We start from the raw sequence: 26244 nt of genomic DNA on the forward strand, positions 1-26244 counted from the left end.
ATGTGCCCTGACCAGGAATCGAACTGTGACCTCCTGGTTCACAGGTTGATGCTCAACTACTGAGCCATGCTGGCCGGGCTATGTTCATCTTCTTTTACTGTACACAGAGGATCTGCACAACCAAGATGGTCTCACTGGATAAGGAGTGGTTTAAAGCCACCCATGTGTCACACAAAAGACCCGCAAGATTCCGTGGTGCTGTCTTCTGGTATCTTCTAAAATATAAAAAGGACTTTTCCCCACAAAATCCACCCCCCCCAAAATAAAAATCAGGATTCTCAATCAGCATCATTTCTTTACAGAACTTATTAAACCTTTGTTAAAAAAGGAAAACCGGAAAGGGGGTGGGGTGTTACAATGGAGACGCAGGTGATGATTGAATTAGCATGTATTAAGGAGTGAGCTGGCAGCCAAGCATCAGTCTTGACTTTGTTTCTGCCTTTAGGGAGTTTATTGAGTGTGCTTTTGTGATATAATTTATAAGGAAATTGGTTTTACTCAAAGGGACGTTTTTGCTTTATGTCTTGTAGCACCCTAGAGTGCTTAAAAAAAGGGAAAAGGTAATTCCATTAAGCTTTCAATTTTCGCCAGCCAAAGAAATGAAATGGATGTGATTGGAAAGATAAGGTGCTGGTCTTCACTTGAACTGACCTTGCTCAGGGATTGGGGAATAAGAAGCATGGCGTTTGTTTCAGAGGTGGCATTTCATGTTTAATTACTGGGTGAGCATTCCTTCCCCCCTCCCCCTCCCCCTCTATTAACCCCAACTCCATCTGCGGAGACAATGCTCATTAAGATCACAGTAGACACATCATCCCATCATCTGAACAGCTTTGGGAGTCCTGTGTTTATTGGGGTGATCCTTAGTGGATTCAAGATCACGGTGAAAGTTACAAGATGAGACCTGGCCTTTGAGGACTTACAGGGTCTCTGCTTGTATAGAAGGCACTGGGCCACTAGCCACACCACAAAATCCCCCCATTTTCTTCTTGAATCTAATCTTTAGCTTCATCTTTTTTGGGGGGGAGGGTGAGGGGGTAGAGCAGAGGAAGGGAGAAACTATCAAAATTAAAGAACTAGCCCTCGCTGGTTTGGCTCAGTGGATAGGTTGTCGGCCGGAGGACTGAAGGGTCCTGGGTTTGATTCTGGTCAAGGGCACATGCCCGGGTTGTGGGCTCGATCCTCAGTAGGATGGCAGGATGCAGCCAATCAAGTATTCTCTCTCATCACTGATGCTTCTAGCTCTCTCTCCCTCTCCCTTCCTCCCTGAAATCAATAAAAAAATATTTAAAAAAAATTAAAGAAACAATTTGTACTACTCAAAGTTAAGATGTTTTCACATTATCTTGGGCGGGTTTCTAATACAATCAAGTTCTGTGTGCTTTAACTTATAAGTTGGTGCCTCCAAAGCAAAGGGTGGGTAGAGTGTAGCTTTTCCTTTATCCCTTTTCTGGATACTCATTTAACAATAGGTTTTTATTCTCCAAAACTGCAGTGTCTCACATGGTAGCCATTTATACGCATATAAATATTTATAAATTTTAATTAAAATGAAATCAAATGAGAGGTTCAGTTCCTCAGTCGCCGTAGCCACCTTTCAAGGGTTAAGAGGCACATGTGGCTAGTGGCTACCAGAATGGAGAGCGCAGATCTAAAACATTTCCACCGCTTTCCAGAGCAGAAGTTCTACTGGACAGCGCTGCTCTACATAACAGGTACTGATGAAGTTTATTTCCCTATACTCTATGCCAGCGGTTCTCAACCTGTGGGTCGCGACCCCTTTGGTGGTCGAACGACCCTTTCACAGGGGTCGCCTAAGACCATCCTGCATATCAGATATTCACATTACGATTCATAACAGTAGCAACATTACAGTTATGAAGTAGCAACGAAAATAATTTTATGGTTGGGTCACAACATGAGGAACTGTATTTAAAGGGCCAGAAGGTTGAGAACCACTGCTCTATGCTCTCATAACATAGTATATATTCAGAGAGTCCAAACATTGAAATAGCAATCAAAGATAAATTTACAACTGCTATTAGACTGTTAGCCTTATCAATTAGGTGTTGTGATCTAATGATCTTCAACAGTCTCTCTCAGAGACTCCATTTTCAAAAATAACTGGATTTCTGGAAAGCCAAGCTTGAGAATCTGCAGAAAGGGCTGGAGAAAGCCTCTAGCCATAGTGCCACAAGGACTCAGAATTTTACATCTCACTTGCGCACACACTTTGCTCTGTGAAGGAAGTCTTAGTTGTTGTTGTTTTGTTGCCTCTCTTGCCTACAACAGCTATATTGAGAGGGTTGGCATTAAGGCTAAAAGTGGTCTGACCCAATAATAATAGTACTGGATGACGGCTCAAAGATTAATGCCACTCGCTGCAGGTCCCTTCAACCTGGTTCCTGGGGATCTGGGTCGTTGCAGTACAATAAGAATTTGCATTCAGTGAAATCAAGGTGGTGCTTTTAAATGGAAAGAGCCACGTCAGACAGTTATTAATAGGAAACACAAGAGAAATGTTTATTTGTAAACCAGAGGGAGGGTATTTTACACTGTCACGCTTCACAGTGGTTGGTTTCCACTGGAAGAGCTGTCCTGTCCCAGGTGATTGACTGCCAGGAACAAGCAAAGCCCCCACCCCCAGCACAGCCACTCCAGCCAGGAGCTCACAGGAGGGAGTGAGGGGTGAGACCTTGCTAAGCCTGGACACTGGCTAATCTCTTCTGTAAATATCCTCTCAATTACTGTGGTAGGTTGGCAAATTCTTTTTCCTGGAAAGGAGTCATTTCAATAGGATGCTACCTTGGTAAGGACATCGTTTAACTGGTTGAAAACATTATTTGTAAAAACTTACATGGATACACACAATGAGCTGTACAACTTGGTGTATTAAAAGCATGTTCTAAGCTTGAATTCTAATGATTAGAGTTCTGGAATGAAATAGTCACCTGAACTTACAGAGGCATGAAAAAGTCTTATTATCATTATGAACAGAAAACTAAATGCATAGCAGCTGGAAACATCACCTTACTTTGTTCCTTCTAAATCCAATTAGACCCCAGTAAAGGCGTTATATGCATATACTCCAAGGGAGGGAGATGAAATATTTGAAACCAGAGATCAAAGTAAGGCCACATATTAAAATAGCACTTTTCAAAAACAGTGACACTGTCTCCTTTGCTCATCTTCACCCAGGGAGGTACACAGAGCAGCAACCGGAAGAAACTAAATAATAATTGACTTATCCAAGCGGTTACAAAGAGAGATTTTTTGGCAAAGCTCTGATACAACCTAGAATTCCTGATTTTTCATTCTGATAAGTAATTTGATAGAAACTGAAAGTTAAAAGAGGAAAATATATTCTAATGACATACATGGCCCTTCTAACCTTACGACTTGTTGGCATTCCATGAAAGATTAAAATCACACGTTATGTTCCCAGGCCTTGCTGAGGCCCATGGGTCACCACACAGTTGCTTGCAGGTCTGGCGCTCTTTCTATGGCTAAGACAAGGCTGTGAGTGGTCCAGACTATGCAGTCACCATAGCAAGGGGGAGGGAGCAGAAGGATTACACTTGGTGAAACTCCACAAGCTCTAAGAAGACTGTACACTTCTTGGGGGAACTAACCAAAGAACGTTTGTTAGTCGGAGAGGGAAAATGTAGTAAAACCACCAAAACGATTATTGTAGACATTTTCTGTTCGAGGTGCATGCAAAAAATTTTGCATGAAGTAGAAACTAAGTAAAATATGTCCCAGATAAAAAAAAGAAAAAAGAGAAGAATTTTAAGGACTGACACGAGGGGCATGTAAAGGATGAACATCAAATTTTAATCTTGAACCTTTTCTCCAGTCTTCAAATTATTAACATGATAAATGGCAATTTAATCATCACCCTATCAACGTGTAACAAGCCCCTGTTACAAAATCTCCAGCTATTGTCTCCCCCCAAAACCAATAGAAAAACCCATACATTATATTATCTAAGTGATCTATTAACAGATGAAATTTTAACCAACTTCATACCAGGAAACTATTAACAGAGGTACTTCAACCACATAGCTTAAAATATGGAGAAAAGACAGGTAAAAAAATTATCTTAACCTGTAGTAGTCTTTTTACTTTTTAAAATTTTTATAAAATACACTAATTTCCCAAAATAAAGAATATTATGACACATTGGTGTCAACTTACACAGATGAAAGCTGATGACAGCTTTTTTTTTCCTAACTAAAGTTCATCTCACCAAACCTTTATATATTACATGAATATCCAAGTAAAGTATTTTTTAAAAAATTCAACACACAGGAACATAATGTACAGTGTCTTATAAAAAAAATGGTTAATTTAGGAATGATTTCATTTCAACCACATCGTATATCTTTTTAAGACCATGAAACCTCCTGCTGTTGCAAGAAGACTTTTCTGTTCATGTTTCTATTTCCCAGTTGTAATTCTTAAAAGTAAGAAATAAAAAGGTTTTTGTGTTTGTTTGCTCATGAGGAAACTGTGGCAATGATTTCATTCACTCCCAGGCTGTCTTCCCTCTTTTTGTTTTGTTTTTTTAGGACTACTCAGACCCACGACTGCGTGGCACGGGAATGAAATGGGTAGAAGAGGCCGATGACATCAAAGAACGGATATAAAAAGACAGGCTCAGCTGGATCCCGCCACAATTGTAAGGTGTGGGCACCCTCCCTCGGCCAAGCCTCCCAGGGCTGCGAGAGAACAGTGAGAGCAGCGGCCTCCTGGCTCACCCCTGACATCCCTCCGCAGCTGGGAGCACGGATAAAGGCCCATTTTCACTAATCACTTGTGTCATGGCTGATGGATACCTTGGCCAGGGAGAGAGGGAGTGTACTCAGAGAAATTGGTCAGTAGTGGCTTTGGGGTAGAGAAAAGAGTACTGTTTATTTTCCAGCTCCTGCATCGGTCAATTCCGAGCACAAACTCACCTCGACAGGAAATTGCAATGAAATATACAGACCATGCACAGCAGACATTACTGTGGGAACCCACCCAGCCACATGCACACGTGGGAAAGGACTCACGATGGGTGTATGTAAACGTTTCACAGTGTTTCTCATAGCCACTGACTTCCGCACGAGGGCATCACGGACCACCACTACCTCACAAACGCTTCACTGTGTCCTGGGCATGCAGACCACTTCAGGTAAAACGGGCACACGACATTTCACAGCCATTCTCAGACAGGAGTCCAACTTCAGATTTTCCAATTGCCAACCAATGAAATCGAGCTGCTTCTCTTATAAAACTAAACTGATTTCTGAATACATTTTTTTGTTGTTGTTCAAGGGTTGTGCTTTACTCTTCCTTATCGCTTCATTGCTTTCACTCTTGGAAAATTAAAAAAACCCACAAAATTAAATCGAGGACTAGGTCTTAAGGCGATTCCTGATCAAACCAGAAAGACAAGCAATCGTTAACGTTTCTTTTCTCAGGTTTCTGTCTCCCAACCCCAGGCCCTTATTGGTACTGATTCAGTTGCACATTTTGGTTTCCCAAAGAGGAAAACCAAATCAGAGAACTGGCATTTCTGTCTTGAAAAAGCAAAAGCAAAAAAAAAAAAAAAAAGGCAAAAAAAACACCGGTGTGGGGAAGGGGGAGTTCATTCTCTGTTAAAAAGAATCTCTTGCTCTCAACAGGAGAGAATCCAGCTTCTCCTTGGCTATCATTTCATAAATTAATAATTCCTTAAAATCGTAACCCAAAGAATTGATCTATAACGAGAAAAATTCAAGTTTAAAACAGCAAATAAATTAGTTAAGCCTTGTAAACAATTGTCCATTTTAGCTATATATCTTCAAAAAAAAAAAAAAGGTTCCTCTGTGTAGTCAATCAGACAGTACAAGGCACACCTTCCACATCCGAATCCAGAGTGACAAAACCCACAACCACGCTCTCGTCACGCCGCTTGCTGGTCTACATGTGTTGGGGCCCTGGGGTCACACGCCTGTCCTCCGCTCGTCTCCCGGCCACCCAGAAGTCCACCGATGTGCTCTCCCCGTGACATCGCGCTGTGCTATCTTGTGGAGTGATAGGATTTGAAGCCTTCCCAAGGTGCGTCTCCTCAGATGTTCTCCACAAAGCTTCCTGGGAAAAGGCCGGTTTTTCCGTTGCGTTGCAACGTGCCTTTGAACCAGCCGTCCTCTCGTTTTTTATGAACAAACACAATATCTCCCTCCTTAAGTTCAAGTTCGGCCTCACTCTGAGGAGGATACGACACCACCACCCTGTGCCTGGAAAAGAGAGAGAGATTTTAGGGGAGGCCATTGCAAGCAGTGACAAGAATGGTGTGCACAAGCAGAAGGGGAAGCAGCATGGGTTTTGTTGATAATGTCTGTAAAACCACTCAAAATACAACTGTGCGCTGTGAAGCAGAGACTTGGTATGGACGGTTTGGCTATACTGAATGGATGACCCGGACTGGTTTATATGAATGCCCTTGACAGAGAGCCATCTTGTCCCCCTCAAACGTTTATAGCACAGAAGAAAAAGCGTATTGTCCTTCTCTTTTCTCGAGAGAAAAGGAGTGGATTTGACTGGGGACACTGATGGCGCCAGCGCTCTCTGCTCTGCCTGCCTCAGGCCCAGGGGCCGTGCCCGGCCTCTCCTTCATGCTGTCAGCTCGAGTGGCCAGGCTCAGGCCTGCCTTCTGGACTTGGGTCTCCAAGGCGGCCTCTCTGTGTCCGACACTGGGGCTTGACAGGGGCGAGGCGGCAAATCGAAGGAAGCTCACCTGCTTTACACACTCAAATTCTCCCTCGGGCAGGTTGTCCTAAGGTCTAGGCAGGGAGGGGAAGACTGTGGCCACAAGTTCAGTCCAGCACAATCAGGAACAAGGCTGACATTCGGATCTCTATTAGTGCAGCAACTGTGTCTGCTCTCCACTGGCTCCCAACTCCCATTAGCAGGAAAAGGAGTCATTACCACTTATAAACCCCAGAAGCCCTGTTGATTTAATGTTATCTACCCCATTTCCATGCTCCTTGGTCTACTTCTGCAAAATGATGGTTAGCAGCCACGGAAGCCAGAAAAGGAGGGGGGGAGTGGGGGTTGTTTTATGCTCTATATCCTTTTCTTTAAAATCCTCAGCCGAGGGTATTTTTTCCATTGATTTCTAGAGAGAGTGGTACATGACCTTGACCAGGAATCGAACCCACAACCCTTTGGTCCGTGGGATGGCGCTTTAACCACTGAGCCATCCAACCAGGGCTATGCTCTATATCCTTTTATCCCTTTTTGTTTTTCCAGCATTAATGCTCCCCTTCACACCTCTCCTGCTTCTCCCAACCAAAGGGGAAAACGGTGGTGCATGGTTGTCAGCCTCCAAGCTGGCCCCAGGGAGCCTTGCCCCCTGGTAGTCACATCTAGTGTAGCCTCTTCCCACGATGATGGTGACACACGGTGTGAGCAATCATCCACCGTGAAAATGACCGTGTGCGGCTTTGGAGGCCGGGTCATAAAAGGCATGCGGCTTCTGTTTTACTCTCTCTTGGATCACGTGCTCTGGGAAAAAGCAAGCGGCCATGTTGTGATAAAATCCATCATCCCTATGGAGAGGACCACCTGGTGGGTACCTGCGGTGTCTTTCCAAAAACCAAAACTGGCTCGCCCATAGTGATGTGAGTGGGCCACCGGGCAAGGCAGTCCCAGCCCAGTCAAGCCATCAGATGGCTGTAGCTCAGGCTGACATGCGGGGTGTGATCTCGAGAAATATCCTAAGCCAGAACCACCCAGATAGGCTGCTCCCAACTTCCCAACCCACAGAAACTGTGAGATAATAACTGTTTACTGCTTTCAGCCACTAAATTTTGGGGTAACTTGTTACACGGCAGTAGATTATAGGACCCACTCCTGACTGTAAGTAAATAATGTTATGGCTTAACACATGACCGGCAGAACAAATTCTATACACTGCCCCCGAACTCATAAAGCCCATCAGAGCCTAGCCCTTTCAGAAGATGGCTAGTTTCACCAATCTCCTACCCATAAGAAACAGAATCTATTCGCATTAAGAAGGACCATAGGGAGAGTCCCAGGCTATTACTCTATTAGAAAGGCATCTCTGCAAAGGTCGCAGTGATGGCGAACCTATGACACGCGTGTCAGAGGTGACACGCGAACTCACTTTTTTGGTTGATTTTTCTTTGTTAAATGGCATTTAAATATATAAAATAAATATCAAAAATATAAGTCTTTGTTTTACTATGGTTGCACATATCAAAAAATTTCTATATGTGACACAGCACCAGAGTTAAGTTAGGGTTTTTCAAAATGCTGACACGCTGAGCTCAAAAGGTTCGCCATCACTGGTCTAGTGGCTGCCCAAACAATTCCAGAGCTACTTTGGGCAACAGAGCGAATTATCCTCCAAGATCTGAAGCAAACGCACAGCAAGGGGGCTGGCTTATTGTTTCTAAAAAAAAAGGTTCAGCCAATTCAAACATGAATATTTATAGACAACAAGGCTAAGGGTTCAACCAAACATAGGATGAGGGCGGAGGCATGGCATTGGGGAGATCCCTGGCCCAGGGTCTGACACAGCCGTGAAGGTCATTTGGAGCAGATTAACTTTGGGTCAATTATCTCAGATGTCTTGGTCTCAGTGTCCTTGTCTGTAGAGTAGGACTGTAGTGAGTTAAACAGGTGTTATCACGTAATGTAGTGAGATCATAAGTGTGATGCTCACATAGTTCACACCCCAGCATGATCATTCGGCCAAAGCAGGCAGGGGCCTGGTGCTCCAAGGAGATGAAGAATGGGCCAGTCAGTAGCTGGCCACCTCTACCCAAGAAACAGACTCAGAACACTAAAGGAAAACTGCCTGATAACGAGACTTGACAAACTTTAGAATGGTGTAGTTTAAGGTTTTGGAATTCTTTCTAAACCTTTACATCTGTAAAAGCAAGACCAATACTTTCTTCTTGGACTTATCTAAAGGAAGGAATCCAAATGAGATTTCTCAAGTCTGTTGCCAACATGCTAAAATTCCATGTAAAAAGCAATGTAAATAGTTGCCATTTGGGGAAAGTTAAAATTTAAGCAAAGCTTTATAATTCTGGGGGAAAAAGTGCACAAGTGACTCAGATCCCATTTAGAGTAGATGTTTGATGAAATGTGCTCCCCACCAGTTCTCTGCGAGCTGCCTTCAAGGGAAAAATGAAACAAAAATAGTTCTCGAGAAACTTGAAGTGAATTAGATGAATATTTGCATCTTACAAAATGCACTAAACCAATTTCGTCAACATTTTTTTGAACTAGAACTGCTGCCGGGCTAAGAACATAATCTTCCTGCTCCGTTCCCAGGGGAAGCACATTTTTGCTGCTAAGTTCTAAGCCTCTGGGGGGTGGAAGGAGACACCATGCGCATAATGGAAACTGTGACACAGCCTTGATTGCATGAAGACTCCCAGGTGCAGCAGGCACAGACTCTACTTAGAAATCGTCCAGCTCCGATTCTGGCCTGGAGCCTTGTGAAGTAGTTTGCATACAGATTCCTAATACGAACTCTTAAAGCCAAATCCTGGGCACAACTGGCCAGCCATCTCAGGCACAGTGCGGGTTTGCCAAGTAGGAAGTTTACAGACCAACAAACAGATGTGAGGCGCAGCTGTGGCGGCCCTTCCCGTCTGCGGCTGCACCCTGCGCCTCACTCGGATCATGCTTGTCTTCAGTGGGATAGGGCTTTTGGGAGGGTCTGAACCTCAGGAGTCAAAGACTTCTCTCCCATGACCTCCATGGGACCTGCTGATCCACCCTCAAAATCTGCACCCCATCCATTCCTCTTTATGGTCACGGCCACCATCATTTGTGGACGAACTCATACCTCCCACCTGGGCAAATAACCTACCTGTCCTCCCTGCCTCAGATCTCTTCCGGTCCCCACTCCATTCTACACTGAACACGTTCACTTCCTTAACTGTCAACTCCATTGGCAGCTATCTGTCGCTCAAAAATTGTTCCCATCTTTTCAATGCCTGCAAGGTTAATCCTCAGGCCCTCATGACCCGGCCTCTTCTTCATAGCTGTAGTTACTGCTATCTCCATGAGCGTACCAAACACTTGTCTAAACCTGAACATGTCCCCCAAATATGACCTTTACCTCCCCGACTCCATACCTTGGCTCATGGATTGTAGTGAGTTAAAAGGCGTTTACTCACGGGGAACTCCCTTTGACGACCTCTCTGCCCATCCAGACCCAATCAGGCCCTCCAATTCTCCCCGGTGAGACCTTCTCAAGGCCCATGACTGGAAGTAATTTCATGTTTGACCAGATTCCAGAGGCCTCGTGTATGTTTTTTATGGCACTTGGCCCAGTCTACACGGTATTATTGCCATCTAATTCCCTAGTACATTTATTCTACTAGACTGTAAGCTGCTTGAGGGGTGAGATGATGGTAATTCACTTGTACGTCTCATGCTACTTAGCACAGCACATATGATAATTCTTAATAAGCATGCTGAATGACAAAAAGGAAAGGCCTCATTATACAGCAAAACTACTTTTTAAAATGTATGAAGCCCCTTAAAAAGGAATGAAATTCTGACACATATACACAACATGGATGGACCTTGAAATATTATACTAAGTGAGCCACCCAGAAAAGGATAATATCACCCAATTTCACACATCCACAGACTAGTCAAGCTCATAGAGACAGAAAGTAGAAGGTGGTTGATGGGGGCTGGGCGAGGGGATGGGAAGTTAGTGTTTAATGGGCGCAGAGTTTCAGTTTAAGATGAAACTGTTTAAGATGATGAAAGAGTTCTAGAAATGGATTGTGGCAATGGTTATACAACATTGTGGAAGTACTCAATGCCACTGAATTTGAAATGGAAGGAATGGCATATTTTTTATCACAATGTTAAAAATAAATGAATGAATGAATGAGTGAATAAAAATAATGGAAAGATTAGAGAAAAATGGTACTGTGGTTGTTGGAAAGTACCCCCTGCTCCCTTTGAACGGAGCCCCTGGGAGGCAGTGTGGCTCACAGACGCGGTTGTGGATGGGCCTCTGCCCCTTGTGGCTGGTGGACCCTGGCTCAGTTTCTGGCGACAGTTTCCGTGTGGAATGGGAGGAATAGAAGTTTGCTATGTAAAGAAGTTCCACTGGCTTCCCAATGCCCGTCTTCCTGGTTTGGGCTGTGGTGTTCTGGCTTCGATCTAAATGGGCACTTGCAATCTTTATTAGTATACATTTTCCATTTCCTTTATTTTTTCTGGCCTCTCTTGCATTCTCTGTCGTTGATACATTTTTGTTTCTAATCTCCCCTGGTATAGCCCAAATTGGGTCCCTGGTGGCTCTTGGAAGCATCTGCCCATCACCCTGGTCTGGGTGGGTAACCATTCACTGCTTTCTGTTAGTTGCTATAACAATCTAACAGCCAATTAAGTATTTTACTAGCAAAACCATACGAGCTCTCTCTGCAGTTTGCTTGCAGTCCAAGCAAATTATGTCCATTGCTTCACCCTGTGGGTTCATTGTCACCGACTCAAATTGATCGTGCTGGTTAAGCCGACTACCTCTCTGTAAGTCCAACTCTATCCAATTTGTATGTTTCCTAGTATTTTCGTTTAATCCCCGATCAAAGATCACAGGTTCTTTTCTAATTTAGGAGATGGGCTTATAGGTATGTGGTTATCAATTTAATTCCTAAACTTACAAATATACACAGAGATGACTTGCCTATGTCTCCTTAAGCCCTTTATTTATGTGTTTTTTAGAAGAAAAAAAAGCTGTCATATATGCTTTCTTTTATTTTCCATCTCTTCTGAAATATTTTATTTCCATTTTCTGTTTGCAATGTCTGATTATTTTTTTCCCTCAATCCGTCTAAGACAGTAGAGCCCCAAATACTTGCTCTATTATTTTTGCTGTCATCAATTATACATTTGCTGCCTCCGGGAGAGAGCGTTACTTCTTGCTTGTTTTCTTCAGCCTCTCAGACAAACACAAAAGAATCCTTTTGTTCCTCAGAGAATCCTCTCAGCTGACACCAGGACCTGTCAACACACCCCACGGTCCCTCCTTCCTCACTGTGAGACTCTTTTAGTCTTCCTATCACGCGGAGGCTTCTTTCTCTGACAGACAGCGCAGGCTGCCCTAGTCACAGTCTTTTCCTCTAGAGATCTATGGAATGGGGTTTGAGAAGAAATTGTATGCTTGTTCTCATTATAATCTGCAGCTGGATCCTATCTCGTACTGTGCCAATACTATCCATTGAAAAACAGTTCCATGAAATTTTATCAGTAAAAATTCTACCAAGAGAACCACAGGTATTCTCTACTGTTAGGGCAGGAGTTGTGGATATTTAGATTGTGAATCAAGGAATCCAGGATCCTGAAACTCTTTCTGAATCATACTGATGGGAAAGTACATTTTCCCTTCATTTTTAGCACTAAGCACTTTTGTGCTGAAAGTTTTGAAATATTAAAATGATACAGTTGGCAAAAAAAATGTCATCCTCGGTGAATAATAGGATGTTTTCCCCTACTACTTGTTTCCACACATTTTTCCCTTCGTTGTTAGAGCCAGGCAGACTGAAGACTCCAAGTTAAATAAATATGATCGCCATCATGGTAGGAAGGCAAAAGGGGCTGTGAAAAGCTGGTCAGGCTATTGCATTTAATATTCCACTGAACATGTGGGTTATAAAAATATAAACTTGGGCAGAAGTCTTCCCCAAAGGCCCCTTTCCTACTTGTAAAAAATGGAAATGGTCCTATAAAAAACAGTGCCAGGGAATTCCAGACTGCCCGTGCCCATCTGTCCCATCATCAAAGTCTCCGCGTTCCCCTTCTGATGTGCGCCCCGCACTCCCTGAACCGCCGTCACCTGTCTGTTCCCCTTTTCAGGGGCACTGAACAGCGGGAGCCTGCTGCAAGAAATGAGCTCCCCTCAGAGGAAGGGGCTGGAGTGCAGAAGCCACAGAGATGGAGGACATCTGGCGACTAAAAAGGAACACATAAAAGGGGGCGGGAGAGCGGTGCCCGGGCCAGTGCCAAGGGAGAGTCCGGGCAAAGTGAATGAGCACTCAGAACAGTCACACAAACACCCCAAATGACAGGAAAAAGAAGAGAGTGATTCAAGGCACGAAGGAAAAACTGCAGCTCAATGCCTGGGGGTGGGGAGAGGAGGAGCCTTTGTGGCCAAAAGAAAGTAAACAAGTCGCTGGACTCCCTCCAGGGACAGAGGCTCCATCCCTGGAAAGCAGAGTGAGGCTGCAGGAAAAGAGGCTGCTGTCAGAATAAAGGAGGGCATGCATTCAGGACAAAATCCCAAAGCTTCGCCAAGAGCACAGCAGACAGGGAAGGGGCCGAATGATTTCACCGATGGGCAAAGACTGGTTTTGTAAGGATTACAATTACAGAAAATTACCTCGCCTCACTATAAAAACACACAATAAATTGTGTTCTTTGTACTTAATGTACATAGGTTGCTTGACGTTTATTCTTTTGCAGTTTATTTATGGGTAGAAAAAAAATATATGCCCCAAAATATATGAATGAAGGCTTCAGATTTTGGTGGGTACAAATGTTCATCTGAAATACTGAGTTAGGAGCATTTAAGTCATTTTAAAGCGGAACACCTGGATAGTAAGATTTTGAATCCGCAATAGGAAATTCTATCTAAAAGGCACCATCTCCACAAATGAGAAATCTGCTTTGCTTATGAAATGCAGGGCCACAGGGCCTAAAGATTATAGAAACAATGAACCAGGTGACACTCTGAAAAAAATATTCATATATTTATGCGTTATGTGAAAACAGTCCACTATTTTTAGTGTATTTCACGATGTTTTCCTGTGGCACCAACAGTGCTTCATTTTCAGTTCATAGAATCCTAGCAGATATTTGTATAAGTATATTTTCTTTCCTAATGCACTCCTAGACCCCCAGTGACTGTATCAAACAGATCTGCTCACATTTGTAATTGTTATTCAAGGCCAGAATCCCTCAAACAGGGCTCATTGCTCCGAGTGTTGCTGAGCCAAGACCCTGGGTCCGTAGGGGTGGCAGGTCTCAAGAACAGAGCCACTCTCTTCTGGCTCAGGAAGAATAAAAAGAGAATCCTCTTAGTTGGTGGAATTCTCTGGTTGCTTTACAAGTAGCAGGTACTAGTGAAAAAAGGCAAAGGATGACACAAGGGCGCAATTGCTGGCGACAGAAGAGAAGCAAGAAGAAGGGATAGATATGAACAAGTTTCCAGTGACTGACGAATTCCATCTAAGGTACCATTCTGGATTGGTTGTCTGGAGAAAATACACAAAAAGAAGGCGGGAGGCCTACACCCGTGAAAGACACACAGGAGGGAAAAGCAGGGACTAGAGCAGTGATGGCGAACCTTTTGAGCTCGGCGTGCCAGCATTTTCAAAAACCCTAACTTAACTCTGGTGCCATGTTGCATATAGAAATTTTTTGATATTTGCAACCATAGTAAAACAAAGATTTATATTTTTGATATTTATTTTATATATTTAAATGCCATTTAACAAAGAAAAATCAACCAAAAAAATGAGTTCGCATGTCACCTCTGACACGAGTGTCATAGGTTCGCCATTACTGGACTAGAGTATGTTCCAGCAAGTGGTAAAAGAAAGCCAATGCTTGGTTGTTATTACATACTTAGCTCAAAAAAAACGGAGGGGAGGATGTGGGAAAATATCTTAAATGTCAGGATAAATATTCCAGCATAAAACTTGTCATGCATTTCTTAGTTTTCTGCTGGAAAAACACTGAACTCACCTTTCACACACCACAGGCCTAGACTCATTCATGACGGAGCCCAGGGAGGAGCACGGCTGTCGTGGAGGTGGGGCGATGGGAACGGCAGAGTCCAGGGAGCTAGTCTTGCGATGAAGGACCTCCTGGGCCAGAGCTGCTCCCACAGCCACCGCCTGGGCGGGACCATCTCCATCCATGGGGCAGGAGCCCGCCCTGCCGTGGGCGCCCCCTAGCGGCAGCTCGGGACCCACTGCTCCCTGCAGAGGCAACTCGCTGCCGCCTCCACCGCCACCCAGCTCCACTTCCAGGGTGGGTGAGGCTGGAGGGGACACTCGGGGCTTCCGTTTGGTGGAGGCGCCAGAAAGCAACTTCAACAAACCCTTTCTTTCTTTCTAGAAAAAGAAAAAAAAGGGCATTAATTGAAAACTGACAGTACCATTGTGTTATAATCTGTAGGGCACTACAGTTTCAACTTCTGATTTGATCTTTTAAAATTTTTCCTGTGGCTATTTGGTTATCCAAGATCTACCTGTCAATTCTGAGTGGTATTAACCCGACCATTTGCTTCTCTTTCTTCTCCCTTTCTGCCTGCAAGTTTTTACTTGTTTGGGGTATTCCATTGTTCATCACTACCTTCTACTGAGGTAGGATAAGCAGATGAAAAAGATGTAAAGCAAAAAAACTCACCGATTCACATCTCAGATGTGGTGAAGGCAGAAGCAGTTATTTTTAGAACAAAATGGAGATCTCCCATTATGGATTTAATTCCCTGAAATTTGGCCTATCCTGTCTCTAGTTTTTGCATGCTGAATTAAACACAAACCTAATCGCATTTTACTCTCTACCTGCAGACTTGACTTCTTATATTTATCATAGTGATGTCCTGATCAGAGTTAAGGGCTAACCTACTTCTCACATGCCATCCTTATAAAATTTAATAAGCCAAAAACAACAGAAGTCAAACCATTGCCATTGTGCAAATATCTCCTTGTTTAGAAAGCCAAAAGCAATTCTACAAAGAGTTAAAGAAAGCTTCAGTACAATAAAAACCACCGTGTCTCTTTTTGCAAGTAAGTTCACACATAAGAATTTTCCCCAGCAATAGCACTCCACAGAAGCTCTCTCTTGAATCTTTGTCTCTTTTGACATCTTTGCTCTTTGCTCCTCTCGGTAAACCAGATCTTGAGCCAGCTCCCCTTCATTCCCAAGCCTTAAATGTTAATGTTCTTTTTTTTTTTTAAGAAAAATACTTTTTGATTGATTTTAGAGAGAGAGGGAAGGAGAGGAAGAGAGAGAGAGAAACATCAACTGGCTGCCTCCTGCACGCCCCCTACTGGGGATTGAGCATTGTCGTGTGCTGACCAGGAATCGAACCATGACCTCTCAGTGCACAGGACAAAGCTCAACCAACTGAGCAACACCGGCCAGGGCTCAGTGTTCTTTCTGATGACTAAACATAGGTAACAATCATCATTTTATATTGCTTTGCTAAGATGTCAACTATATTATAAAGTCATCTGAATGGAAGCATGGCTTGAAAATAAAACATTTCGTATAGAATCAATTCTTTAGAAAACTCTATAGACAAATGGGAATTATTATTAAGGTCCACTAATAGAAAAATAGAATTATGAGGGGCCCAGAAGGAGATATAACAATAAGAACTTTTTCTTGGGAATATGAGTCAGTTCATATCCAGTGGAAATCCATTGGGGAAGAGTTCAACTCCATAATGACATAGTTCCATTCGACACCGAATGGCAGGAAAAAAGGAAGCGACAAACGTAATCATTTGTCAGACAATGAAAGGCACTTGGGGAGACTGCGCCACAGGCCTGTTTACCATCGTAACGTGGCTCACGGTGTGTGCTGACTCCTGGGTCAGAAACAGAGGAGGGGCAAGACATTTCTGTCCGTGCCCAATGGGGGCTGCAGACAAGAAGAGCCAATCCATCAATGGCGGACCCCCTTCCTCCCCACCCCAGCCAGAGGAAGACCCTTCTGCATTTCTCTTTAAGGCCTGGCCTCAACGCACCTTCCTAGCTATTGCTTCATGTAACTAACTTCACATTTGCCAATGGGTTACTCTATGCATTCCAATAAATGAGCCTATAAAGTTGGACGACCTGCTTGAGCGCAGTGCCTGGAGCTCATATGCCTGTGCATCACACCCAGTGCCTGCCTGGGGCAGAGCCCGGCACCTCCTGAGCCGAGAGGCCAAGACCGCAAGAGCATGAGGCAGGTGGGAGGAAGGGAAATATTTAGCGCATCCCAGGGCTAAAGGAAGGGGCTATTTCTGGATCATCCAGTGGCGATAAAGACTTCCCTCTACAGTGGGTTGCAACCCCTTTGGCAGTCGAACGACCCTTTCACAGGGGTCGCCTAAGACCATCCTGCATATCAGATATTTACATTACGATTCATAACAGTAGCAACATTGCAGTTATGAAGTAGCAATGAAAATCATTTTATGGTTGGGTCACAACATGAGGAACTGTATTTAAAGGGCCAGAAGGTTGAGAACCACTGCTCTACACAATGGCCAATGAAGTGGGCTGATGGAAGCCTGTTGGAGCTGCGGCAACACTTCTTTAAGGAGCCTGAGGTCTGGGGGGCTGGAAAATGGGCAGGGAAAGAATACCATTCACTGGCTCCACATCTAAAGCAGCAGCCAGCCTCAGCTTCCAGCTGTTTCTGCCAGGATGCAGGAAAGCACTCTCTAATCCCCAGACCCCCACAGACCTACTGAGAACATCAAGTCCATTGATAAACTGCAATCTCAGCAAGCCTCAGCTATAGATATGTTTCTTTAAAAGCTCAGTCTGGGCACTCAGAAAAATATCAGTTAACTGAAGGGCGCCCAGGGAACAGCCTCTAAAGTGATTAAGAAGAAAGACGACTTGGTTCATCTAAAATGATTAAACACATTAAATACAGATTGTGCTAATGGCTTCTCGGGATGTGTTCTCATCATCAGCCGCTGCCGATGATCCGAGGAGCAGCCGGTGGAGGATTAGGTGCTGTTGTGGAGTGCGCGGGTAGGGGCTGGGTATTCACATGGCAAAGATGCTGCCCTGTTCCCAGATGCTGTGCTTTTAATATCATATTCCGATGTTTTCTACGTTAGCAGAACAAGGTGCACATGAAAGAGATCGTTTTGCAAACTCAGATACTTATCATCTCCCGGAGCCTTTGTTTTTTCAAAATCCGGGGGCAGAAAACTACAGATGAATTAATAAAGACTACATCTCAGCAGTTTTTTAAATGTAATGTGAGCATGCATAAAAAGGGGGGGCATATCTTTGAACATAAACCTTAATAATTCTTCTCTTGTGGGTTTCCCAAGAAATTATTCATAGACGAAATAATGTTATGGTCATCACTTTCTTGTCAGAAGATTTGATGATTTAAAATGGCTTCTCAGACAAAACAACAACAACAACACAAAACAAAACGGGGCGGGGGGAAAGAACTATTTGGGCCAGAAAATAATCACCAGATAACAGAAAGAATAATTTTACATATAAAAATAATTTCTGAACCTCAACTTAATATCTTCCTATTAGTCACATGACACAAAATGAGTACAATATGGGAAACATCAAGTCAAAGCTCCTTCCCAAGCAAAAATAAATTTCATACCAGCAACAGCCAATTAACCACATTCTACCCCTGAATCTTCCTCTTATTCCTCTCCTTGCCCTCAGATGTACAGAGAAAGTAGTGAAACGTAAATAGTCTTCCAGGCCATTGGTCATCAAAAATCTATGCAGTCAGACTCCCAATAATCAGAGTCACTGTTTTTAGGTAAGGAATTTCAAAAATTTAATTCATACGACTGTCTAGTAACAATCACTCATTCTCTTAACAGATATGACTGTCATGTATGAGCCAACAATGTGCCAGGCTCTGGGAATACAGTAGTGGGCAAGACAACAAGCAGTTTACATTCTCTGATTACCAAGGTCACTATGAGCCAAACTGCGTGCAGATTTGCACTGTCCAGACCTAGTCTGAGTCCCAGCTGTTGGCCGGGGCAGCAGCAGTGACTCCAACCACTTACCAGGAAGTATGGATGGGCTTCTCCTTAAGAAAATGAAATGGTGAAGCCCACAGACCATCTCATTTTTTTAAGTTTTTAAAAAATATATTTTTATTGATTTCAGAGAGGAAGGGAGAGGGCTAGAGAGAGAGAAACATCAGTGATAAGAGAAAATCATTGACTGGCTGCCTCCTGCACAGCCCACACTGGGGATCGAGCCTGCAACTTGGGCATATGCCCTGACTGGGAATCGAACCATGACCTCCTGGTTCATAGGTCGACGCTCAACCACTGAGCCATGCTGGCCGGGCCAGGCCATCTCATTTTTGACAGCTAAATAAAAACTGGAGAGAGAGGAAGACCATGTGAGCAAAGAGTGATCCATAGGGACTTCAAGGACATGTGTTCAGGATAGAAGAAAATGGGCTATTAAAAACCAGATGATCCTTCTTCTTAAGAAAACTGAGAATAATAGCAAAGGTCCTCAAACATTAGCGGATTGATTGAAGAAAACCTGTGGTTAGCTCAAGGGAGAGAATTCAGGAATTTGGGTGGGAGGTTTGAGGCACTAAATGTTGAGACCTCTTGTAAAAATGCTGTCTTTCATGAACATTAAGGATGTGGCTGAGAACCAACACCGCTCCTGCTGACTCCTCTGGGAAGGACTGTCAACGTCAGAGAAGACTCCTGAAGCATCCTCAGACCAGGAAGGCGGGGTGGGACATGGAAGCACTTGGGGTAGAGTGGTGCAGTAGAGGTGGTTTCTTCTCTTCTGCTGATGTGAGGGTTAAAACTGCTAAATTAAGTTAGCAGCCATTACACTGAGGTGCTTCTAGTGCAGTGATGGCGAACCTATGACACGCGTGTCAGAGGTGAAACGCGAACTCATTTTTTTGGTTGATTTTTCTTTGTTAAATGGCATTTAAATATATAAAATAAATATCAAAAATATAAATCTTTGTTTTACTATGGTTGCAAATATCAAAAAATTTCTATATGTGACACGGCACCAGAGTTAAGTTAGGGTTTTTCAAAATGCTCACACGCCCAGCTCAAAAGGTTCGCCATCACTGTATAGTGCCTGAGCAGCCTGCAGTAGCAAACCAAAACCTAAACCTGTCAATGCCTCAAGGTTAAGAAATCAAAACCTAAGGACAACCAATCACAAACGGCCAACTAGGCTTTCCCAAATAAGGCAACTGCTCAAGCTATAGCCAATCAAAAAATTTCCTGGCTTTGCTTCCTGCCTTCTCTATAAAAGTCTTGCCTTTGACTCTTGTTGGTGAGCTCTCCTGACCACTTCTGGTTGGGCGCTGCCTGATTTTAATAGATATTTGCTCAAATAAACTCTTTAAATTTGTAAAATATACCCTAGTTTATCTTTTAACAGAATTTAGAGAGTATATAAAAACAGTTAATTACATAATTGTTGCTGAAGAAAACGATTTTATTTTCTAGATGAAAGCTTACTATACCAAAATAATATTTCTTATATTTTGGTATCTAGGGGGAAAAACACATATACACAATAATATTAATGACTTTCTTTGAATTCTTGGATTATATTTAGGTTTTCTCTAACTTCTAAATAAATATGTATAATTAAAATTTTTAATAATAAAACACAATTATATACACACACACACACACACACACACACACACACACATACACATACACACCCACATACTTATACATGAGCATCTCGTAAGGATTGGCAAACACATTTGCCTGGAGACTAGCTGACCAAATAATGAAGCCTTTAAACAGAATATGAAGTTAGAAAAATGTCCAGATGAAGCTGTTAAACTGTTAACTGCAGAAGACATCAGAAATCTCATAGAAAGAACAACAACAATGGCAGGAAGGCCCAGGATTCCGACCAGACATCACTGAGATGATGTTTGGAAAGATGTCACAGAGCTTCAGATGCCTACTTATCAAAGCACAGAATGCAGTTACCAGACCAAATTAGTTAGAGACTTAAGTCAAGGACAAAAACACGTTTCTGAGACTGTGATATAGGGCTTTCAAATAACATATTGTTCAATGGAACAGCTCAGTTGGATACAGAGCTGCAATGGTCCCATGTGCACGTGGAAAAGGTACACGCTCCAAGGCACACCAGAGGTAGCCATGGCAGAGCATTCGGGTACAGAGGAAAGAGGAGGGCAACTAACAAGCTATCATTTGGGAGACACACCTGACACTGTCTGGACAGTTTAAGGCAGTGGGTGATCACAAAATGACAAAAGGAGAAGAAATAAAGAGGGAATGATCAAATACCTATATATTTGCTGGAGATTTCAACTGAAACTAGAATCTCTGATACACTTTGTCCTTGACATTCTGATAAATTAATCTCACAGAAAGTTGAACAAACTGCAACTTTGGATCTAATTCTGATCAACAAATGGTGGTTGGCGGGGGGGTGGGGGGGGGCAGCAAAGTAGCGAGCAGGTAAGGGGTAAAGAGCTTTGGCTGGTGAAGCAGAAACATTGAGAACTTAGAGGTAAGCACTCAAAGACAAGTTCTCTATAGTTAGATTTGAACTCTAAAGTTTAAAAGAACTGATTTTAAAAGTTCAAAGAAAATATATGCTTGACCTGAAACTCAAAAGGAAAGATACTTCAAGAGGGAGGGCTCTCCAGAATAAAATTCTAACTATACAATTGCAAATTACCCCAGCAGATGAAAATGTAGAGCCATCTAAAGGTACTGATGTGATCCCCCAGGGGGCAGCCTAATGAGCTCAAATTTTTAAAGGACTCCTACAAAAAAGATCAAGAGAAGGGTCCATATGAAAGAACATTAGCATGGTCCATATGAGCTTAAAGTTGCAAAAATGCTAAAGACCAAAAAAAAAAAAAGTTGGGGGGTGGAGGCCTACATTGCTTAAAAGTTATGTTTGAACTGAGAACAAGAAAGACACAGACCTGCTGTTTGGGACAGATGGTGGTTCTCAGATGATAAGACAGACAAGGATAATCTTCAGATGGGAAAGGAAGAACAAACCTTGCTAAGAGGGAAATGGATAAAGAGATCGGGACTTAGAGATCAAATGACTACTCTTGGCAGGTTGAATTTACCCCAGAGCACAAAGGAAACTACCAGCTGAAATGCTACCAATAATCTTTGCTAGATCCTGGTGGACCTGAGATCGGGTCAATTCAACAGGCCAAAGAAGGGCATGTGTAGTCCTAATTTTCAAAAAGAAAACAATGTATTTTGCAGACCATCTGGAAAATTCTAGAATAGTGTATGAAGTGCAAGGTCTACCTAGGAAAGGAAATGAGACTCTGAGGAGTAGACTCCTCCAGGACACGCTGGCTAACAGCAAGTAGCGCCAAAACGATGGGGCCACTGGGGAACTGTTTGGATGGGAGAACGTAAAAGACACTCAGATCTCAACGGAGGTTTGAAAAGTTCTTCCACGATAGCCTTGTGCCTTGTGGACAGGATGAACAAATGTGGGCTGAGTGACACTCTGGTCATGTTAATCGTGGAATCACTGAACTTGCTGACATCAATCAGAAAAAGTCTCTAGTGGACTTGGAACATTAAATGAGGAGGTAGATGGAGGAAGGGAAAGCTTGTAAACTGTGATGAGGAACAGTGAAAAAAAACTTCAAGAGTGTGGCCTCAAAAAAAAAAAAAGATGACCCTGAAATACTTTAAGACATCATATAAGGAAGGAGATCAATAATTTCTCCGTAGCACCTCAAAATAAAAGAAAATGGCATGGACACTCTGGAGCTAGGGCACTCGGGGTCAATACGGTATCCAAACGGGCCAGTGGCCATCTGTTGAGGATGGGTGCTCAACAGCATAACCCAAGTAAGGTCCTGTCTGGGTTTATCACAACTTCGGGATAAAAATCAGGTCCTGAAATCAAGGCGCTGGTAGGCTGCATTCCTCCTGGGGCCCTAGGAAAGAGTCTGTTTCCTTGCTTTTTTCCAGCTTCTAGCAGCTACTTGCATTTCTTGGCCTGTGGCTCCTCCCTTGAATCACCCTGATGTCTGCTTCTAGGCCACATCTCCTCTGGCCCTGATCCTCCTGCCTCCCCTTCATGAGGACCCTTGAGATCACATACATCCCACCCTGGTAATCCAGGATAATCCCTTTAAAACCTTTACTTTAATCTCACCTGTAAAATTCCTTTTGCTATGGAGGGAAACAGTCTCAAATTTCAGGGAGCAGGACGTGGCCATCTTTGGGAGCCATTATTCTGTCTAGCACAGGCCCTCCCAAGCCTCAGAGATTCAGGAGCTGAAGACGCCCTGCTCGCCTCAGTGACAAGGGCCCTGAGACACACTGTTCCAAAACTTTAAAATCTGAACTATGAAATGATTCTTTTAAAGATATTGACAAAGTTGAACATGTCAGCTTGAGTGCAAGTTTAATGTAGTTAATTATAAACGCTGGACAGATACCAATCTTTTTCAAAAACGCTCATGTTAACCCAACGATTAAATATTAACTTTTTGGTAAGCCGTAAAGTTTATTTCCTTATAAAGCGCTATTTACGGGCTTACCTAACCTTTTAAATAGAGCAACACCCATTACCAATGACCAGGTGGCTGTTTATAATCACCTTAGAGCTTCCTAGAACTGGGCTTTTTAAAAGGAGAAACGCATGACATACTGTGGAAAGGTCATGAACATAATGCAATTCTCCAGACTTTGTTATCACTCTTCTCTTTCAGTCCACATTTAATCACCATCAACTCCCCTTGGCTCCAACCACCTGCCTCCAAACCCAACAATAGGTTAGTCTTTCAAACACAGCCTCCCATGTATATTTTCTTTGAAACTCAGCCCCAAATGAGAGACTTATAAAGATCAAAGGCTTTATAAAATAATTTCCCCCTAAATTTCAAGTCAAGAGAAAAACTATTCATGCTGATTATAACCAAGTATAGTATAGAAAAATAAATCCACAAATACCATTTCTCACCAACAGTCTCATCCCCTTTGTATGTTAAATATCTATCTATCTATCTATCTATCTATCATCTATTTGCACATACACTGAGTGGCCAGATTATTATGACCACCCCATCAGTACAATGAAGTGAATTAGTTATGCAAATAATAATAAAAATAAAACCTTGAGAGTATTTGCTTAGGAAGTTTTCAATATTCAGTATTTTAGGAAGTGTCAATGAAGTACTGATGGGGTGGTCATAATAATCTGGCCACTCAGTGTATACAGCTATTGCAGAACTGCTAACAAAAAGCAAACTGACTGGACAGGAAGAATTAAGGACAGCAAAACGATGACAGAATGAGGAAAGGGAAAGGAAATCCCTCCATGAGATGTAAGCCACAGGTGGAGAAGCAGTAAGTCTTACTCACTGTGATCTCCCCAGCACCTAATACAGGGCCTGGCAACTAGTGGGTGCTGAAATGCAGAGAAACACGAACCTAGCAACTGGCACAGAAGCACACACAGTTAAGCACTTGAAGGAATGTTGAACGGGTCCCTTCATGAGTAGAAATGATGGGACACAACACCAGCAGAGAAACAGGATGTTGGCCTTACTTTACTATCTTTGTCTGGTTTGGCTGCTGAACTGTTCCCACAAGCTGATGAAGCGCTGTCAGGAGAGGCGGGAAGTCCAGAGAGAATGGCCATTATCTGGCTGCTGGGCTCCATCTCCAGGGATGTGGAGGTGAGGCTGGGGGAGGTGATCGAAGCTGCTGCAGCACAGGCTAAGGGGGCGCTGGCTCGACCCATATTGATGGCAGCCATCGGAGGTGGAGGCTGTGGGGAGGCCAAGGGGTGATGGGGCAGGCCCACAGACGCAGGGCCTAGCCCGCTGGCATTCTGTACTTGGATGGGCGTCACCGCTGCCGTAGGGCGTTCTTGGTTGTGTGCCAAAACTAGTAAATGACAGGAGGGAACACGGTAAGATTCAACTTTCCAATAAACGCTGCTCATCAAACTATGAGTCATTTCATTGCATCCGTCCATAATGAAAGGTTGCTACTGCATTTATTACAATAAATAATGGATGTGTGGTGGTTCAAAAGCACTTCATCTTAGCTGGGTCTCTGGATGCATTTCCCTTCCAGATCCCCTCTGGAGTCTGTTGAATGCCTAGAACAGCGATGGCGAGCCTATGACACGCATGTCAGAGGTGACATGCGAACTAATTTTTTTGGTTGATTTTCCTTTGTTAAATGGCATTTAAATATATAAAATAAATATCAAAAATATAAATCTTTGTTTTACTATGGTTGCAAATATCAAAAAATTTCTATATGTGACACGGCACCAGCGTTAAGTTAGGGTTTTTCAAAATGCTGACACGCCGAGCTCAAAAGGTTCGCCATCTCTGGCCTAGAAGCTTAGCTGTAACCCCAAGGCCCTTCAGTTAGAGAAAGAAGGCCTTTCCATGGAATGAGAGACTTGAAGCCAGTATCTGATGGTGGTCTACACTGTCAAACTGCACTGGCCTCCAGTCCTTTTTAAAATGATTCTCTCTTCTTATTAACCATTTTCTTTCTTTGTTTTTTTTGTTTGTTTTTTTCAGAGAGAAGTGACAGTTTACTCCCATTGTTACCCAAGAATCTTGGTAGGTATTCAATGTTATAGAAAAAAGAAAACGATTTAAGGTCCCACTGGGTCTAAGATAGACTTGTGACTAAATTCATAAAAAATTATCCGCACACCGGTTGGCTGCAGTAGATGTACAGTGAGATTTGAGACCATATGATCCTGGCTACAGAAGTCCTATTTTTCAAATACTACTGACATTCTTAGGATCGGCCTAGTCTCTTTCAGGCTTTCGATCTACACATCAGGGAAGGCTTGGCCAAAGTAAGCAGACGTAAAGTGCCATTGCCTGGACTCTGCCTACTTCCATTTCCTGTTATTTGTTATTTTACATCACATCTGCTTTTGTCAACATCTGTCACGGAAGACCTGATACTAGGCAGACGACCCTTTTCCTGATGCTTCCCAGTCCGGTTTCCTCCTTACCTGTCCTCACAGCATTGCGGGCCTGGTTGACCGTCATCTGCCCCGTCATGTTCAACAAGACCTTAGCCTGAGGACTCGTGTGCATGTGAGCCGCTGACACCACTGCTGTGGGGACCACATTGGGACTCCCGGCCATACCATTTCCCTGGAGCTTCTGGGCAGGCCCTCCTGCAGTGGAGGGACTGACCATGGTCACCCCCCGACTTGTCTGACCAGCAGTAGACACAGGAACTTTAGCTTGGGAAGCATTGGTCATCGCCCTGCCGAGACAGAAAAACAGACAGCCCCATCCATTAGGGAAGTGGGGGACAGAACAATTAAAAGGGAAAAAAAAAAGACTCAAAGCTTTACGACAAACATTTAAAAAAATGAATGGGATTATTTTTACAAAGTGTAAAAATAGCAAATTCAAACTCACAATGGCCCTGAGGCAGAGAAAGGTCTTGCAATGTATGCTGAG

General features: G+C 43.3%; 1 protein-coding gene across 1 annotated transcript in view; it reads right to left on the reverse strand.

Moving 5' to 3' along the window:
- Positions 1 to 4895: 4895 nt before the first annotated feature.
- The window catches only part of SH3RF1 (SH3 domain containing ring finger 1), a 164821-nt gene continuing 143472 nt past the window's right edge, over positions 4896 to 26244 (reverse strand). The window contains exons 9-12 of the mRNA XM_070415454.1: positions 25785 to 26044; positions 24342 to 24682; positions 14776 to 15146; positions 4896 to 6263 (exon numbers count right to left, since the gene is read on the reverse strand). Of these exons, the coding sequence (XP_070271555.1) occupies positions 6095 to 6263; positions 14776 to 15146; positions 24342 to 24682; positions 25785 to 26044 (1141 nt within the window). The 3' untranslated portion in view covers positions 4896 to 6094. The remainder of the gene's footprint in view (positions 6264 to 14775; positions 15147 to 24341; positions 24683 to 25784; positions 26045 to 26244) is intronic.

Source organism: Myotis yumanensis, unplaced genomic scaffold, assembly GCF_028538775.1.
Source record: "Myotis yumanensis isolate MYYU_CA2020_CCGP unplaced genomic scaffold, mMyoYum1.0.hap1 SCAF_5, whole genome shotgun sequence".
Lineage (NCBI taxonomy): Eukaryota > Metazoa > Chordata > Mammalia > Chiroptera > Vespertilionidae > Myotis > Myotis yumanensis.